Below are 18,089 nucleotides of genomic sequence, written 5' to 3' on the forward strand. Positions count from 1 at the left end.
CCCAGTAGCACCCTCCTGGAGGGTGGACCACTGATGTCAGGGGCAGAGTAATGGGTTACAGGGTGACCCTTATGTACCTGTCTTTCACTAGCTTTTACCTCTCTGCAGGACCTCTAATTGCATCGCAGGGGGGTTTCACACAACCGATTATAGATCGTCAATTATAGATACAGCTGTAGCAGATTTGTAAAAGATGCAAAGAATTTCCTTGGAAGAAACTGCCCAGATCAACTAGGACAGGGAACTGGTGAGAGGAGTGGCTGGGAACAGGGGTCAACACTTGCAGGGAATACAAGAGAGTGTGTCCCAGTGATGCAACAGGGTAAAAATTGTGAAAAATTACTGTTCAGGTACAGCTAGACAAACAGACATCTCTAACAGTCTGTTTAATTAGGTTAAATACAAATAAGAAAATAATAAGACTGCAAATCACGGTTACAAGACATAATCCAGAAGAGTGGATTGACAAAATTTGCAAAGGGTAGAAAACGTCCACATTGCTATTCTCCCAGCTAAAGTCTTCATTTCAGCATGGCTGAACTGTAATAAAAGGTGTAATATGTTCTTCACATCCACATCAGACATAAAATATCCAATGTGTTTCGCTGCTTAGTGTGATTAAAATTAAAATCAAGGCGTATCAATCCTCTAAGGTTAATTTGTCTTACACCGTACGCCTGTGGTGTCTTTCCATCCTGGGGATGCCTGTGGCCTCAGAAAGGTTAATAAGCTGCTTTACCTCAGCCAGAGATGTATTGGAAGAGAGTTGGAAAGGTGAAAAGAAAGGCCATGAGAGCAGAAACACCTTAATGCAAATCCACACAGTCAAAGTAATCTGCCTAGTCTTTAAAACCATCAGCTTCCCCACTTAACAGTCTCCAGCCACAGCTGGACCTGTACTTTGCATGCAGCGAAAAATTTATACATGCACTTGACACCCGTCAGCACTCATCTAGCCATGAGCAACTGGGGTCAAAAGTCTGGACAGAATGTGAAGATGATACCTGCTAGAATACACTGTTCAGCGCTCTGCCGGCACTCTGCCGATTTTAATGTAAACCGAGTCAATGTTTCGAGGAAATGTGCTTGATTTAGTGTAGTATTACAGCTGGCTTCGGTGTGCTTACGTATACAGTAAAAGTAAATGTAAAATTCCCATGACCCTCTGTCCTGAAGTGTTACTGATGCAGTTTCCATTTGCTTGTTTGTGTGGGTGGAGAGAAAGTGTAACAACAGTGCAACACCGCTGAAAGACCGAAAGCTTAATGTGGCTAAGTCTGAGTGTGGCTTCACAGCGGGCCCCGGGACCCTCAGAGATTGTAAATTTCCTGTTTCTATATATGGTAAAAGATCGGACTAAAGACAAACAAGAAGCCAGAAACAATATTAACATAATGTTTCACACTTTACAGCAGACTTGTTCAGTCCTCTGCACATTTATCACAGCACAGCTTTAGATTTTTTTTTCTGCAGTGTATAGTGTGTGTTTAATAAAACATGGTCAAAAGGAGAGAACAAAGGAGGGAACAAAACTGCAAATGCTCCAATTCACAAAGTCTTCCCCCTCAAGGCTTCTGCACTGCAACAATTAAAAACACAGTCATGTGATTTATCACGTATATATCATTTCACCTGCCCAGAGGAGTACCTGCACACCTTGTTTTCTCGATTTAACACATCAGATTTTAATCAGGATCATTTCACTATTCATCGTCTTCAGAGGAGGCTTCAAGAGGACAGACAAAAGGAAATATCACATATGGAAAATAAAAACAAAGTTGTCCAAAAATAACCATACACGCTTGTCAGATTAACATATTAATTATGAGAAGCTTTGAAAAATCATTTCTTCTTTTTTAAGAAAGATAGAATTCAGGACAATGGAACTAAAAGTGAAGAAAAACTTTAATTTCCCTTACTTTTCTTTTTTTAAAGAGCGTATTCAAAAACTGATATTGAGATGAAAACAACAAAAAAGACAAACAGTCATAGAGGCACTGAAACACGGACAGATGTAAAATATGTATGCTGTGGATACTGAAGCAAGGGAATAACAGGAAAAAAAGGGGGCAAAAGATTCAGACGACAAGGAGGTGAAGAGTACAGAGAGGGATGGGAGGATGGGGGAGCAAGCACAAGAAAGGGGGAAATAAATATAAGGTAAAAAGCAAAGGCTAGCTGTGCCAGTGTGTGCATCCTGAAGGGAAAGTGAGGAAAGTGCAGTGGACAGTTTATGTGGCTGCCGTGGAGAGGTGGTGCTCAGTCTCCTGGAGGGCCGGAGGAAAGCTTTAAAAAGCTGTCTTTCACAATGGATATCCAGAAGCGACACATTTAACTCAACATTCATATTGTCATACATTCCTGGACTGAATCCTTTTTCTTCCTATTGTGTGTGTGTGTGTATTATCTATTACTGGCCACACTATCTATCCAACTTATCCACTATTTTTCCCCAAGACCTTTAAACTGCGGTTACTGCTGTTAATAACATATAATGACTGAACTTCGTGGGACCCGAGCAGAAAAAGGACGGCCTCATTGCTGACAGAAATGTTCTATTATTATTGAAATATTCAGGACAACTGACTCAGCACAAGAAGATGGTGACACTAGCATACTGAAACCTATCTGTGTGTTGATTTGGATTTCATGAATTTTTTTTCCAAGCCATTGTTTCAAAAACAATTCAAAAATCAATATCAAAAAAAGCAGTGTTAAACGCTTACAAACGTCATTAAGTTTTGAAGTCTGCTGATCCCAGCTTGAACAATTTCCCTTCAATGTCTGTTTTTAGCTTTGTTTTTTGTATTTTTCACCCCTTTTTCGGTTGACTGTGGATCGCAATGTGCAATCAGGCTTTTTTCTCTACCTTACTCTCCCTTTCCCTCATCTCAACCTTTTCTGTCTGTGTAGTAATTTACTTCGCTGTGGCGTTAGAAGTCATGATTGTTTATATTCAAGGAGGCACCATCTTGAACACGCAGGATTCTGATTGTTTACCCATCCTGCATGTGACATCATGGTTGCTCTCTTCCCCCCAGTGCTCCTCTGTCTCCTCTCTGTCCCTTTCCAGCAAGATTGGCTGTGGAGTGTCACCCCCTGGCCCACTAGTAGTCACAAACCAATTCCACCAAAGAGGCTCAAAGACAAATTAAACTTAATGCCATGTAACAAACCCAGCGGGCTAGTGTGCACCGGCAGGCTTTGTGTTAGCCAGTGGAGAAACGGGACTTGTGTGCACTTTTTGATCTGTATGGAAATCACGAGTCAACATGGAGCCGGATCTAAAGCGCATTTTGGAGAGGTCGGAGTCAGACAACGAGTGCAAAATTGAGATACAAGTAAAACATTTGCAATTACGACTGATGAATTCTGTTAACTGCGTGGCCGACAGAGTTTGTGTTCGATCTCATTTAAGAGTAGATTATGAAATACAGCGGGTGGTTGAGTTGTAACAGCTTGAAAAACAAACTGTGTCTACAGGCCTGTCGGAGAAAAAAATACCAACCATCGCTTAAGTAGAACAAAAGCTATCCGCCCCTGAAATTAATACCTAGCAAGAAGAATGAAAACAAAGCTGCAGAAGTTGCTAAGAGAGTGCTGAGTGCCACTGAATTACTCGGCCTGTGCAAAGGCTGCCAAAATATAAAGAAATCAGAGCAATAGAAAATATATTTTCATTCTCTTGTGATCATTACTGACAAGTCTGTCTATTTTAACCATTTTTTGTAATGAGTCACTCTTTGAAAATGACGCAAAATGAAGAAAAAGCAACGACTTTCACAGAACCTCTCCATGCAGCACTCAAAAATGGCCAAACCAGTGCAGCAGCACTTCCACACATTGAACAGTGAACCATCACACATCAAGTATTCCCAATAAAATCCACCACTCTTGTACTCATACTTCTGAGCTGGATTAGATATGCACTCCATATTCCGCTGTCTGGGATCATGGGGGCGAGTTAATGAAGCTCCACTGGGGCTTTTCCATGTGAAAAGCTTCAGTGACGGTGCTGACATTGTCCTCTTTTTAAACGCAAGTCCCAGTGTTAATAAGCATCCTATCACTCAATTAGGCAGGCACACAGATACTGAAATTTTGCTATCCGACGACACACGCACACAAATGCACACAGCTCACAAAACATGCACAAACTGACACGCATCCTGCTTTAAAAACTGGATATCTCTTTTGAATATATTAGACTGATGTTACGCTGTTACAGGTTAATATTTTCTGGGTTGGTTGTTATTAATGCATGATATATGCATGATTTAACAAATACAGTCATATTGTTAAATGCCATGTAATGGAAATGGGCTCGGGAACATGGTCAAGAGCAAGCTTAAACACATTATGCATGAGCCCAAAATAAATGGAAGCTTAACATTTAACTATCACAAGGAATTATGTTTTTAACTGATAAATTCAGGATGAAGCTCAGAAACATCAGACTTCTCTGGAGTACTCAGTGTGTGTTTCAATACAGTCACTTCACAGACTTTTCTGTCTGAGCCTCCTTGTTCCAGACGTATTGGTATTCAGTATGTGTGCATACTTGGAGCAAGGTATATGGGTTGTCTAAGTATTGTTGACAGAACAATTCTAGACAGAACAAACTTACTTTGCCATGAAGATGCAGAAAATGCCCGTGCAACAAAGTAAAATTAACGACATGGAATTAAATGCATATGCTGATTAATTACAAGCACAAATGAGAGACAAATCTCCACTTTAAGGTGCCGTTAGAGGAGTAGATTAAAAAGACTGACGTGTCCCAAACACGCGTTAGCTGAGACTACCCAAGAGAGTGTGCGTGGAAAAAAATAAAATATTTAGATGCACGGGGGATATTTATTTTTGAGGAGACAGATTTACAGGTACATTACAGCGTACCTGAAGGCACATAAAAGTTAGCAGGGTGTAGAGTTGGGAGGCTGTAAGCGCAGGTATCAAAGAAAGCTAATATTCAGAGGGCTAAAGTTAAAGTGCACTGTGATACTCAGAATGGCTCTCATCTGAGAAGAGAAGATTAAAATCAGTGGGACATCACAGCAAGGCAATATGAAGCAGGAACGAGAGGAAATTTCTCTCGCTCGCTCGCTCGCCTGCTCTCCCTCTCACAGACACAGATGCACACGCACATAATATAGTCTCCTACAATAAACCAATTACTTGTCATTAATATTTAAGGGCCTAATTTCCATTCATATGTGATATATTAAAAATGTGCAGGGATGAGCAGGGAAAATGGCTGACCCTGTGATATTCACAGTGGGTTGGCTGCCCCAAACAGAGAGAAATGAACATCAGGGTGTTTTGTGTTTTATTGAGACAAATGTCCCCTGCCTGTGCCAGCAATTAATGGCCTTCCATCTAAAATGAGGGGAAAATAGTACCATTTGAGGGATTTCTTCTCCAAAATTGGATAATATCCTCTTTGGTTAGCTTCAAGTAATAATGAACATTTAATCTAGAACGTGTGATTTACTGGCGTGAGGAAAGGTCTTGGGTCATCAAAACAGTTCACTGAAGGGAAGCGTCCCTTCTCCTCACATACACTGATGACAGTTTACAAAATGCGTATGTGGTGAAATGCCAATTGTGATCTTGTCTGTGGGAGACTGCAGCTGTTAAACAATGAGCCTGAGAGCGTGAGTGGGTGGGTTTTGGTTTTTGTTTTGTTTTTTTTTATAACTAGGCCGGCTCCGATGCCAGATGGACACCGCCACGTCCAAAGAGATGATTTCAGGAAGCGAGCGGAGAAGGGCGAGATAAGAGAAGAGAAAGGGAGCAATGTCAGGAGGAGAGGAGGAGCCCCGTATAGAGACGCACAGGAAGCTGTCTTGGTGGAGGCTCCCTCGTCTCAGTCAACAGAATCGGTAATAAACAGCCTCGCTCTCCAGGGAACCATGGCAAACCATCAAGCCCGACTTCCTAACACTCTTACACAGAACATATCAAAAGCTTATCATCGTACACATGCTATTAATACAAGGCAGACTATTCCACAGTGGGCTGCAGTGTCTTGAGTTGAGCTTAAACTCGTTAGACAAAAGCCTTTATTACATTGTGACTATCAGAGAAGGCAGAGCTCCAACAGTAGTCTTGGGATATCTTTTTTTTTTTTTTTTCAAGAACAACAAGCTTTTCATAGGTTTCTATCAACAAGACGCATTGTTAGTGAATGAATACAGCTTAACGGGATTAAAATATTTTGAGTGGCATTTATTGTTGCTGCTGTTTTCTGTGGGCCAAAACATGCTTCCATGGGCTTGTATTGAACGCGCACTGTGGGGCCCCAAGCACACAGCGTGCCGGTCAGCAACAGTTTTGTTGTCCGACTAAGAGGTTGCTGAGTGTCGTGTGAGGTGGCCGGCCATGCGTGAGCGTGTTTGATCTGGTGGTCGGGTCAGCCCTGATGTTAACAGAGTTATTAGGGGACTTATTAGGGAGAGTCAGAGAGCCAGCTAAACCCCCCACTGATTCCATCATTACTGCTGTTGTGGCAGGGTCATTACCGCCCTGCTGCTGGGGCTTTGTAGCAGGGATTGAGAATCCGCTGGTGTGCACACCACACTGGTTCAGTGGGGAGAAAGTGTGTGTGTGTGTGTGTGTGTGTGTGTGTGGGGGGGGGGGGGGTTGTAGGGACAGAGGTAAAGGAAAATGGGTGTCAAAGTGAGGAGAACTCCTTAGGGTTTTGATCAAATCCCATGCGATGAGGGGGAGGATAACTGCAGCCATCACTTGAAGCAAGATTTTAACCAAGTTACCTTTCAAGGGCTGACCTTTGGAGGATTTCTTTCTAAACAGAACATGACGTTGTCGTAACAAAATGAAATAAAAAGTGTAAAAGAAAACAAAACCTGTTAAAGATTGAATAAAATTTAATTGCACTAATTAATTATACATCAGTGCAAATAAAATCTGCTTTGCTTTATGGATTATATATCAAAGCCGACTGGAAACACCACACGTGATGTGCAAAAACCTGCTTAAAACTCTTCAGGCGATTAACTGTCACTATTACACCATTACTTGATGCCTCTCTGTCTCCTTCCCTCCCTTTGACCAAGACTTACTTCCAAAGGCGCTCTTTTGGATTGGTCACACTTCTACCCGTCCCCCTCTGCCTTATTCACCACGACCACTTAGCTAAGCATGTTCATTAGCTGCCTCGGCATCATTAACACAGAGGGATGCTGGGAAAGGAAGTCCCAGCGACCCTGCTCAGAGGGGTGGACTACAGCCTCTGATTCCTCCATCTGGTTGTACATACATCTTCATTAGGCCTCTCTAGGTCTGCAGAAGTGTCATTGACTTTCAAGGCTTAAAAAGTATTAATTTACTGGGCCACTCAATGCGAACTGATTAAAAATCAGGATATCCATGTTTACAACAGTGTGACCTCTAAATATATGTATCTACCTTATTCTAACAAAATCATCAGTACTGGTTTGATATTAACAGAATATTGCCAAAGTTTTATATACTGAAATATACAGTAGATTCAGGGATTTCAGTTGTTGTGGAGTAACCTCCCGTCTTTTGTTGCATTGTTTCTGCTGAGAAGCCCAGACATCACCATTACACAGTGGCATATGCCCTTTGTCCATCAGCAATTGGTGTGTGCAATGGAGGAAACATTTTGGGAGAAAGGGGGTGTGAAGTTTGCCAACATCAATCTTGTTTCAAATTGAACTGCAAAGTTCCAGCTGAATGAATTGCCTTTCAAATGCAGCAGGCCATGGCTACACACATTCAATCCCGAAGTGAATCTGATTTGATCCCAAAGAGCCGTACAAAGGCGCAACCCACTGATTGATAAAGCGAACTGAGGGGAGATGAGGGTAGAAGAACAAAAAAGAGAGCGAAGTCAATGGAGAAGAGGCTAAAGTAAGAGGAGAAAGCCAATACAGCCAAGCGAGGGCAGAGAAGGGGGGAAAAGGACAAGAGAAGGAAGGAAAAGGAGAAAGCTGTTTTAATGGGAAATAAAATAACTAAGACGTCTGTTGTTCTACAGGGGCTGTTTAATGTGTCGAATGCGAGTTGAAAAGATGTGAAAACCCGGGGTGGTTAGCGAGAGCAAAAAGAGAGATGTGTGTCACTGATAACAGATTGCTGAGCTCTATGCGTGGGTAGGAACAATTTTCCCATCACAAAGCACGCGATCGTGCCAAAGGTGAAATACCTGCCTTGACATCAGTGACTGAGCTGTAGCTTTAAGTGTAACACATTTTCATCTCGCAGGAGAAGGTGCTACTTTTTCCCACACTGCAACAGTAAGCAGGATGTCATTGACACAATCTGAAAATTGCAAAGTGGATTAATGCTCACTGTATAAAAGCGATGGAACCATGTTACCAGCTCAAAAACAAGATTTATCATTAAGTTGCTCTTTAAATGAAGCTTCATTGTCATTTTTACTGCATTAGTGTTTCTAAGTCATTAGCTTATACTGGAGGGATAATTCACTGTGCCTTTATTGCTATATCAGCAAAACACTCTTCATGTGGAAACTGTTTAATCTGAATCTAATTTCCACTTGATAAAGGCCATATGTGACCAGAAACAGCTGTTTTCTGTCAGGTGTGAAGCAACAATGCAACTTTCTTTGAGCAAAATAAAGTCAATTCCAAACAAAACAATTCCAATTACTACCTTAACTTAAGGCGGCAAGACTAATAAATTAAATTCAGTTTGATATTTTATCTTTTCTTTTCCTTCTTTACAACCTTGGTTATATTTTTGTAGGTGTGGCCATAATTCCTTTCTGTTAATGTACACACATATATATATATATATATATATATATATATATATATATATTAATATGGACATGTTTATACAACAAAAACATCATGTATTTTGTTAATTGTATTTTACTCAACATCTTAATTCCTTAGTCATGTGTTGATATACGTTGGAACATGTGGTTTCCTGTGCCGCCCTGAATTGAGATGCAGCTTGATTTTGCCGGTACGACTTAATCAGTGGCATGTCTTGGGCTTTCAGAGTACCTAATAACTGACATGTGTTGAATTTTCAATCAGGCCAAAGAAACATCTTATCATAAATGACAAAGAAAAAAAGTAGAAAGCCACTTTTAGAAGATTGAAGCCGAGCTTGAAATCCCTCTTGATTATCATTTCCTTTTCTTGCAGAAACTCATTAAACAGTGAGACTCATAAAAGCAGCAGGGGAGATGACAGTCCTGCATTCTCAGTTGTTTTAGAGGCCTCTGAGCGCAATAAGCATCTGAAAATTGGGGGCTGTTAAAGTGATTCTTTTTTTTGCTTTTACTGCCTAAGTGTTGTTCTTCAACAATACAAGTAACAAGCAAGAATCCCAAGGAACGTGGAGTTAACAGAAGCCTTTTTGCACCATTTTCTGAGGGCAGCTCTGCAGGGAAGGCATTTACACCTGCTTGCCTCATCTTTCACGATACACTAGTCCCCCGAAGTGTGCTCTACTTATAAATATCCACGTCTAAGATGTGGCAAAGATGGAGGTACCGCGAAGAAGCAAAGGAAAAACCAACAAGTGTGTATGTATGTGTGTGTGTGCAACAAAAAAGAACGGTGGCAATATCCCAGACAAATGAAGAGAGTTTTCACCAGTGACTTGTTTGTCAAATCAGCACAAAGGATTTATGGTCCGTGGTTACACTGAGAGGTTACAAAGAGAGTGTAAGACCACAGGAATTCATCTTGCAAGCCTCTCCACCTGAACCTCCAACACAGCTTTAAACTACACCAATACCAGCTAACCAATTTGACCTGAGACGGAGGGAGACTTACTACCCAAATAGGTCAGATTCAGAGCAGAAATAAGGTGGCGATCTTTTTGACAAAACGTTTAATGTTCTAGCACACTCGCTGTTTCATATCCTCAGATGGTATGCATTTGAAAGACTATACTGCATGAATCATGAAACAGAGGAAAAAGAAAAACAAATGAACAACTATCTCATTTTGGGAAGATCCCATCTAGAACCTTTTTTTTGCAATACCATCTACATCAAAGCCCCTCTCATTGACTTTCAACTTCACTGACGGGGGGTGTGGGGGGGTGGGAAGACATCAAACATTAAACAGCATTTTTCATTCATGAGCAAATCATGTTCTGTTTCAACAATAGAGGGAAAAGAGCTGATTCAGTGAAGTCGCTGCAGGGGTAATTGATAGGGATCCAGCAAAGGTAACTCCCAGGGGAAATGCTGGATCATGAATTCCTACCCTGCCAGCGGGAACATGGACTATCTATAGAGCTTTTTCTAAAACCCCAGTGGGTGAGGAAGGGAATTTAATAAAGAATTTAAAAGGACATTTAAAGCTGAATTAAAACCCTGTGTCTGTGCAACTCCAAATGTTAAGTCGTATTTCACTTTAAGAATCTATCTGAAAATGTATTTTATGGCGGCAGTGCTCCGCAAACATATTGCTGATTTACTGACACCGAATGCTAATTGTATACCCCTCGATAACAATTTATGAATTAAATAAAAGACACAATGGAATTTCAAATAATTAAAAAGGTATTGCAAAGGTGTCTGTCAGTGACTTCAGAAATGTCACAGAGCATGTGTCAAAAGAATATAGTGTCTGGCACATGTGGTCTGGTGCAAGAAGAAAAGGCCGATCCCTGCCACTTCGTTAAGCCTTGCAACAACTGTTCTTTCCTGCCCACATTCGCCCTCCATCTGTATTTTGCCGGCAAATCACCTTGAGGCAGCTGAGGCAAAATTGCTATTTATTTCACAGAACAAAAAGAGATGAGCCTAGTTTGTCGACCTGGAGGCTGCGAGAAAGATGTAGCGAGGAGCTGCTGGCGGGCTGACTGGTGTCCAAACAGACGGTGGGTACGCTGGATAGGAAAAGTTGGAGGACTCTGTATAGTTATGTCCACACACCCTGACAGAGCTCAGATTTGACTGTTCCGCGCTTGACAGGCCTCTGACTTCTCCCCTCCCACTGCTGCTGGAATAAGAGGGGTGTAGCCACACATACATACACACACACTGCCAAAGAAGTGGAAAAATACTCAAATTGTCACGGGAAGAATACATCAAGTGCCTTTGCATTCCCTCTTCTATAAAAAAACTCGCTCTGTACGGCTTGTGTTATTCATCAGCAAGTTAGGTAGCCTGGTTGTGTATCTGAGAAACAAACTGGCCAGGACAAGAAAACTCCCAGAGCTTCCTTCACAGAAGCCTCCCGTCTTCCCTGATGGAGGATTGGTCTACTGGACTGGAAAAGGCAAGAAGCAAACCAAGCATAACTGCTCCCGGTTCACAGAAATAGCGTATGCACAAGTTCAAGTCTGCGCACACCCACGTGCACACACAAAAACACTGATCTGAAACTGCTCACTGCGTGCAAACAACAAATACAATGAGCAGCCACATTGCATTCCTAGCTTTCTCAAAGACACAAGCATACAAACGCTGCAGCAAGCCTTGGTATGCCTAATTGGCACTGAGATTTGACTTGAGAGCATGCATAGATGGTGTTCAAATGCAGTGGGAAAAAGTGCTTGGTTTAAAGATAATTAACATTTCAGTGAGAAATTCTTGAAGTGTCACAAGATGAAAGTGGCTTGGCATCTATTGCCGGAGAGGCTAAATGAAGCATGTGTGTGTAGATTAATTAAGGAAGGGGTGAAGAGAGATGACGCCTCCTTACCTTTGCTCTGCGAGGAGAAGCAGAGGGAGAGCTGAGCAAATAGGTCAGGATTCTCAAACTTCTCTTCTTTGACTTTGATCCAGAAGCAATTCTCTGCCATTTCCTGAGGCACTATCTGTAATGACACAAGGATTCCATTATCACCACAATCAGAGAGCGCCATTCCACCAACCTGCCACTCAAAAAGTTCTTCTCACTGGAGATGGGGTTTGTGTGTGTTTTTCCGTGTGTGGACACACACGTGCCTTTGTGTGTGTGTGCATCCTTAGTATTTGAGTGGTAAACAACAAACAATAAAGACCAAAAAAATTCCTGCGATGACAAATCACATTATGACCGTGAAGATGTGTGTATGGGCCCTGACTAAACCAGACACGCTGAAGCTCTTGTTGACCTCTCCTGAGATGAATGAAATATGTGATTTCAGTTCACTCAGCATCTCTGTTTATGCAGCCCTCCTCCACAGACCCGCCTGAAACGGCAAAGCCTCCAAGAAGCAACGAAGCACCTGCTGACGCTGAGGTGACAGCAGGCCACGGGGACGAGAGAGAGAGTAGGAGTGTACAGACAGGGTCTCCCTGTGTATCTAACTCAAAGGTGGGTCACCTTTATATTGTCGGCGCCCGCCTTAGTTTAAAATTCTGAAAAAAAAATGTTTTTTTGAAGCCAAAAATGTCAGTGAGGCAAATGCAATATGTGACATTTCCGCATTTAAATGCGGAAAGAAAATGTTATATTTTCTTGAGCTGTGTAGTATGGCCGCTTCACAGTATATCATGTTATTATATTAGCATGTACATTTGCTTATCGACATTACTGAATTCTTCCCCAGTAGTGCAATTTTTTAAAAAAGTGCTATTATAAAAAAAGATATAAATAAAAAATGTTTGATCAACCAAAAAGAAGTTTGTTTTTTTTTCTCTGAAGGATCATTATCAGTTAATTATTATTAACTTAAATTAATAATAGTAATAGTAGTATAATACAGTACACTGTGACACGGTGAAACCATGACATTGACTGTCTCTGTCTCTCAACATTTTTCAAACTCAGTTATTTTACACAAGGAAACATTTCATTTGGTTTCCTGTCAGTGGCGACAAACACCGGATGATACTTCAGAAAGTGGGGAAGGAAGTCGGCAAACAAAACATGAATAACTAGAACTATGCAAAACCTCGTCTGTGAACATTTTTGCCTGAGTCACATCGGATCAGCAACGGGGGTTATTTAACAATAAAGACAACAACTCCTAGGCTTTTGTTTTCATTGTTTTGATTGAGAGATGGTGCAGAAATTACATAATGTTAGTTACAGAGTAAGGCACAGGGGTAAATAGGACTGGATATCGGAGCACAGTCACATTCAGTAACTTTTTGAGGTGCTTGACAGGTCATTTTAAAAAGCAGAAAATCACAACTGAAGTTTTAAGTTGGATATTCGACAAACATTCAGTGTGGGTCCAGCAGTACCTCCTTACTCAGTTTCGGCCAATGTTGGGATGGTAAGCTCACCACGAGCCCTCGCTCTTAACCACAGGGGTTTCAATAGGAACCATCAATAAATTACTGTTTGATTGATAGAAAATAACTGCAGTTTTTTCCCATAGTTTCCATGTCACAAATCAATACAGAATAGTATTACTACACTGGACAAATAGGACATACCTCTTTTTATTGAATTCTAATGTTTCTTCTCTTTTATATTACTATTTTGCAGACATTTCACGATTTTATTTCAATATATTTCATGTCATGTGACCCAGTGACTCCAAATGAATACCAAATTGTATTGCTACAAACAAATAGGATACACCTGTTTTTATTAGCTTTAGAGCTTCTATTATTTATTGTTTTATTTATATTTTTTATCAAAATTCTGCATTTTGTTAGCTGTGGGAAACTGGTGATTGGATGAACCATATCACCACCTATCACAGGCTAACTTCAACCAATCACTTCAAAGAACCATATGATGTTGTAGTGGGAGAAGAGGGAAAACACATCTTCCATTGAAAGAGCCTTCAATGCCATTCTTTGCTCTTCTTTCAGTGAAGAAATACTCTCCAGTTCTGGTGCTATAGCAGCTTCTGCACTAACCTCTTGAGGAGCTGCCATTGTTGTTTTCAAACGAACAGTTGCTTCTCTCGCTGTCGTCACACCTAAACCACACCCTACATGCCAGTAGTTGCTCATAGGATGCTGACAGGTCTGAAGCAAATGGCCACAAGCACATAACTTGAAGCCTGGCAAGATGGATTCTTGGCTTGGGGGATATCGTGTGAATCCACCTGCCTCTCAAGGTAATGTCATGTGTCCCACCTGTCGGTATCTGTTCACTGCTTGTCGTCACTTTTTCTATTAGGCACCTTTTGTCCCTTTCTTTGTCTCAAGTTGGTAAGCAAAAGTTAAACTAGCCATTTTTTTTTGGGTGTGCAAACCTTACAGAAAGATTTAGACATAAACAAACCCACCTAATACGTTGTAGATATTACTTGCAAATAATGTGTGTGGCACTAAACTACATCTGCTGTACACTGTGATGAGTGCTACGTTGAGAGCTCTTAGTGTGACATTGTTGAAGCTTCTTATTGAGGGTCTGGACTAGCCATTCGGCTACTACACTACTGCTGTTAACCTCCTCAAAAGCACAGTAATTACATACAGAAAGAGGTTTAAGTGCAACACTTATGCAATATAGACCAAGAGTTCCAGCTCATGTTGAGGAATCATTCCCAAGGCCATATAGAAAAGGTGACGAGCGTAACAGTGAGTCCTACGGTGGCAACAAAAGGTGCTTTCATTGGAAGCTTATGAAACGTTGTTGGTCCTCAGTGTAGATAACAAAGTGCCTCTGTGCTCTTTTATTTGCTCTCATACCATCCACTCAAAGTCCTAGACAGCAGTCTATGTCGTGTCTGTGACAGCCTAAGTCAGAGAAAGTGGTGAAACAGCAAATTGTAATGTAGCAAAAATCCAATAATGCAATGCTTTGCATCCCACTAAACATGTACAGTACTACACCTATAACAACAACAACACCAACACTACTACTACTACTATTTCTTTACCTATCAATAATGATTAGAGTAATAATAATAATAATCTGCTAATACATTTGTCTCTTTGCACAACAACTCTACCCCAGCTGCCCATGCATTTATGCATTTAGAAATGAACTCATTATCTACAGTATCAGTGATACTGATCACAGGAAATGAGGGAGGCCAAATGTACCAATTTCCATGCAATTTCAACTAGACCCATTATTTTGCCCCAACATTCCACCACTGTTTCATTGGCTTCGAACACTGCCCTCCACAACATACATTCTCTGACCAATAAGACATTCATGGCTAGCCATCTCAGAGACAGTCATGCACTGGATGCCCTTTTCATTACTGAAAAATGGTTGGGATGCAACTGGTTGTTTTACCCTTGCTGAAGCTTCACCACCTACTTAGACATTTTTTTCATTCAGTGAGGCAGAGTAGACGTGGTGTTGCAGCTATATTTTCAGATCGGCATCACTTGCTCTAATTACAATAAGGTAATTAGAAGTGGTGACTTCAATATCCACAGTGACAATTCTGCTTCCTTGAATACGGCCTATTTCATCAACCTTCTTTGCTCTTTTGTCCCAATTCAATATCCTACTGAGCCCACCCATCAATGTGGCCATTCCCTTGATCCTGTAATCTCCCTGAATACTGATGTCAGAGGAACTTCTATTCAAGATCATTGCTGTGTTTACTGTGAAGTAACATTAGCCACAAAACACGTCGATTCAAGCAGAATTGTTTGAAAACACCACATCAATGACAACGACTCCACTAAAACACTCCACTAAAACACTAACCGTGATGATCTTGTTGCTGCTTTTAACTACAATCTGCTAAAAAGTACAGACATTGCTGCATCACTGAGAACCAAAACATTTTGTGGCCAAATTCAAGCTCCATTGAGGAAAGATGCAAATTATAACAGGACTGCCGTAAAGCTGAGAGGAGACAATGAAGAACTAAACTTCAGATTGACATGAACATGACGCTAACCAGAAAATCTTACCTGTCAAATCTTATTGATAGCCACAAGAACAATCCAAACTTCTTTGTCTCAGTCATTAACCAACTGACTAATCCTCCTCCAGCTACTCATACAAAGTTATTTCCCAAAAATAACTAACAATTTGCCAACTTTGTTGCTAGTCCACCTCTGCATGGAGTCACATTTAAACATTTCTCCATAGTGAGCTTCAGTGAGCTTGCTGATGTTATGAGCCAAATTGGATCATCCACCTCTCCCCTTGATCCACTCCCTGCAACCTTTTTTAAATTTGTTTTCAGTCATTTAGCAGATGTTTACTCACCATTGTGAACAGCTCTCTCCAGAGTGGCATTTTTCCCCATTCATTATAGACATCTGCTAGAAGGCCCCTTTTAAAAAAGAACAATCTAGACCCTAAGTAGCTACCAAACAATCTCCAACCTTACTCCAATCCTTAAACTATAAACTCAAGGCCTGCTCCGAATGTATTTCTGACAGGGTGTTTTCATTCAGCTGCTCTAACTGCAGAATAGATTACACTGTAAACTGACAATAACAACAGCAATATTAATATAAATTTAAAAACTGTATTTGGCAAATGGTCAGTGGACTCTATTGATAGCTGATGGGGAATTTCTAATTTTCCTAAATTCTATGACTTGATGACTCTCAGGGGTTTCCTGCTGAGCCTGACCAGAATAAAGATGTCATCTCTATGGTTGAGTGAAGGAATTTGTTACAATTTGAGCTAATGAGCTAATGTTGAGCTTAAATATGAGCCAGTCTCATGGTGCTTTGTGTGACAGTTATTTCCTTCACCCCACTGCATCCATGCTGTCTTTTGTTCTGGCATTCCCTCATGTTTACAAATATCCTTAATTAGTGTGGTAAGATATTTTTTCCAGGAGGGATGCATATAAAAATAGCAACAGCATAAGAATTTGGTGTGTGTGTGTGTGTGTGTTGTTTATTTCGGCATTAGGACAGTCCCATACGCTATCTCCAAGAATAATATTCTGTGGGAATCACACACAACAATATGGAAGAACATGCAGGGAAAAAATAAGACAAGCTGATTTGAAATGCATTTAGAGTTTAAACAAAGCTGGCATTTTCCAGTGTGTCCGTCCTGGGCTGATCCATTCCTGTATGAGTGCCTTGTACTACTGCTTCTGACTAAGAATGCACTGCTACCACATCCCCTGCTTGACTGGAGGACTTGTAAAGTAATTGAAAATGTTAGAAAAAAAATCATACTTTTTCCCATTTAAAAGCTGCCCCTACTGATTGTGAATATGTTGCTTGAGGTACATTATGTAAATGTACACTCTATATATATATTCATACACACAAACACACACACACACACACACATATATATATCTGTAAAAAATCATACTCTTGTCAGACATGTATGGGGTCACTGATAGAGAGAATTCTTTCCCCTTCCTTCATAAAACAACCAAATCACAGTTGCTCCTGGTAGTTTCATACTTCCATCTGCTGCACGTGGAAAAGACAGAGGACTCTTAATCGACACAAGAGACACAGATTGTTTTTCCTCAGGTGGTGATGAATTTCATTTGCATCACCAAACTACAATTCCTGTGAAGGCAAGGTTAATGCTCCTGCACATTAACCTCTTTCTGTTCGCCTCCCAGACAATGGCCATTTGCATCACATCTTGCAAAACCATGTAGATACTGCACCAGAAAATGACTGATGATATTTAAAACATCAAGGCACAAACAGGCCTGCCTAATATGAAGAAAAAAAACACAAAATTCTTACTGTTTCTCTCGCAGGTTTGATATTTCTCACTGCTGTATGACACTATTAATAACTTTCCTTACTGCTCAGGAAACTCCCACACAGAGCAAAGCATTTGCATACACGCCATTTTTAAGAGTCCTTGACAGAAATTCAACCTGTACCATACTGCTTACAACACAATAGTCAACGCTGACTTGTGTTTTCACATTTCTTCTCATTTGTGTCATTTCCTGGCCTGTTGTTGAATAAATAATGTACCACGGAAACCAAAAAATTCCCCATTTGTTGACAAAAACATGAAAAGATAACTACAATGGCCCTCCACACATTGAAAAATCGCATTCAAAATTCCCTTTTAATACATAGCTTAATTGCACTAAAACCATTAAATATATTGCGCAACACGAACACGATGTCAGAAGAGCTGTCTGATGTTCTGGTTGCTGTTCGATAATTGAGGACTAAAGCGAAAGGTCACATAAGCAAAGAACCATTAAATTAATGCTAAGAACTCCTGAGGCGATGGATAAATTAGCTATGATAAAAAAGAGAGCCCACCGGCAAGAAAATGTCCTATTGAAAA

General features: G+C 40.7%; 1 protein-coding gene across 5 annotated transcripts in view; it reads right to left on the bottom strand.

Annotated features, from left to right (window-relative positions):
* Window positions 1-18,089, bottom strand: part of diaph2 (diaphanous-related formin 2) — a 369,056-nt gene that overhangs the window by 210,341 nt on the left and 140,626 nt on the right. For all 5 annotated transcript variants that reach the window (XM_041943749.1, XM_041943748.1, XM_041943750.1 and 2 more), the window contains one exon: window positions 11,688-11,802. In XM_041943749.1, the coding sequence (XP_041799683.1) occupies window positions 11,688-11,802 (115 nt within the window). The remainder of the gene's footprint in view (window positions 1-11,687; window positions 11,803-18,089) is intronic.

This window comes from Chelmon rostratus, chromosome 9 (assembly GCF_017976325.1).
Source record: "Chelmon rostratus isolate fCheRos1 chromosome 9, fCheRos1.pri, whole genome shotgun sequence".
Classification (NCBI taxonomy): domain Eukaryota; kingdom Metazoa; phylum Chordata; class Actinopteri; order Chaetodontiformes; family Chaetodontidae; genus Chelmon; species Chelmon rostratus.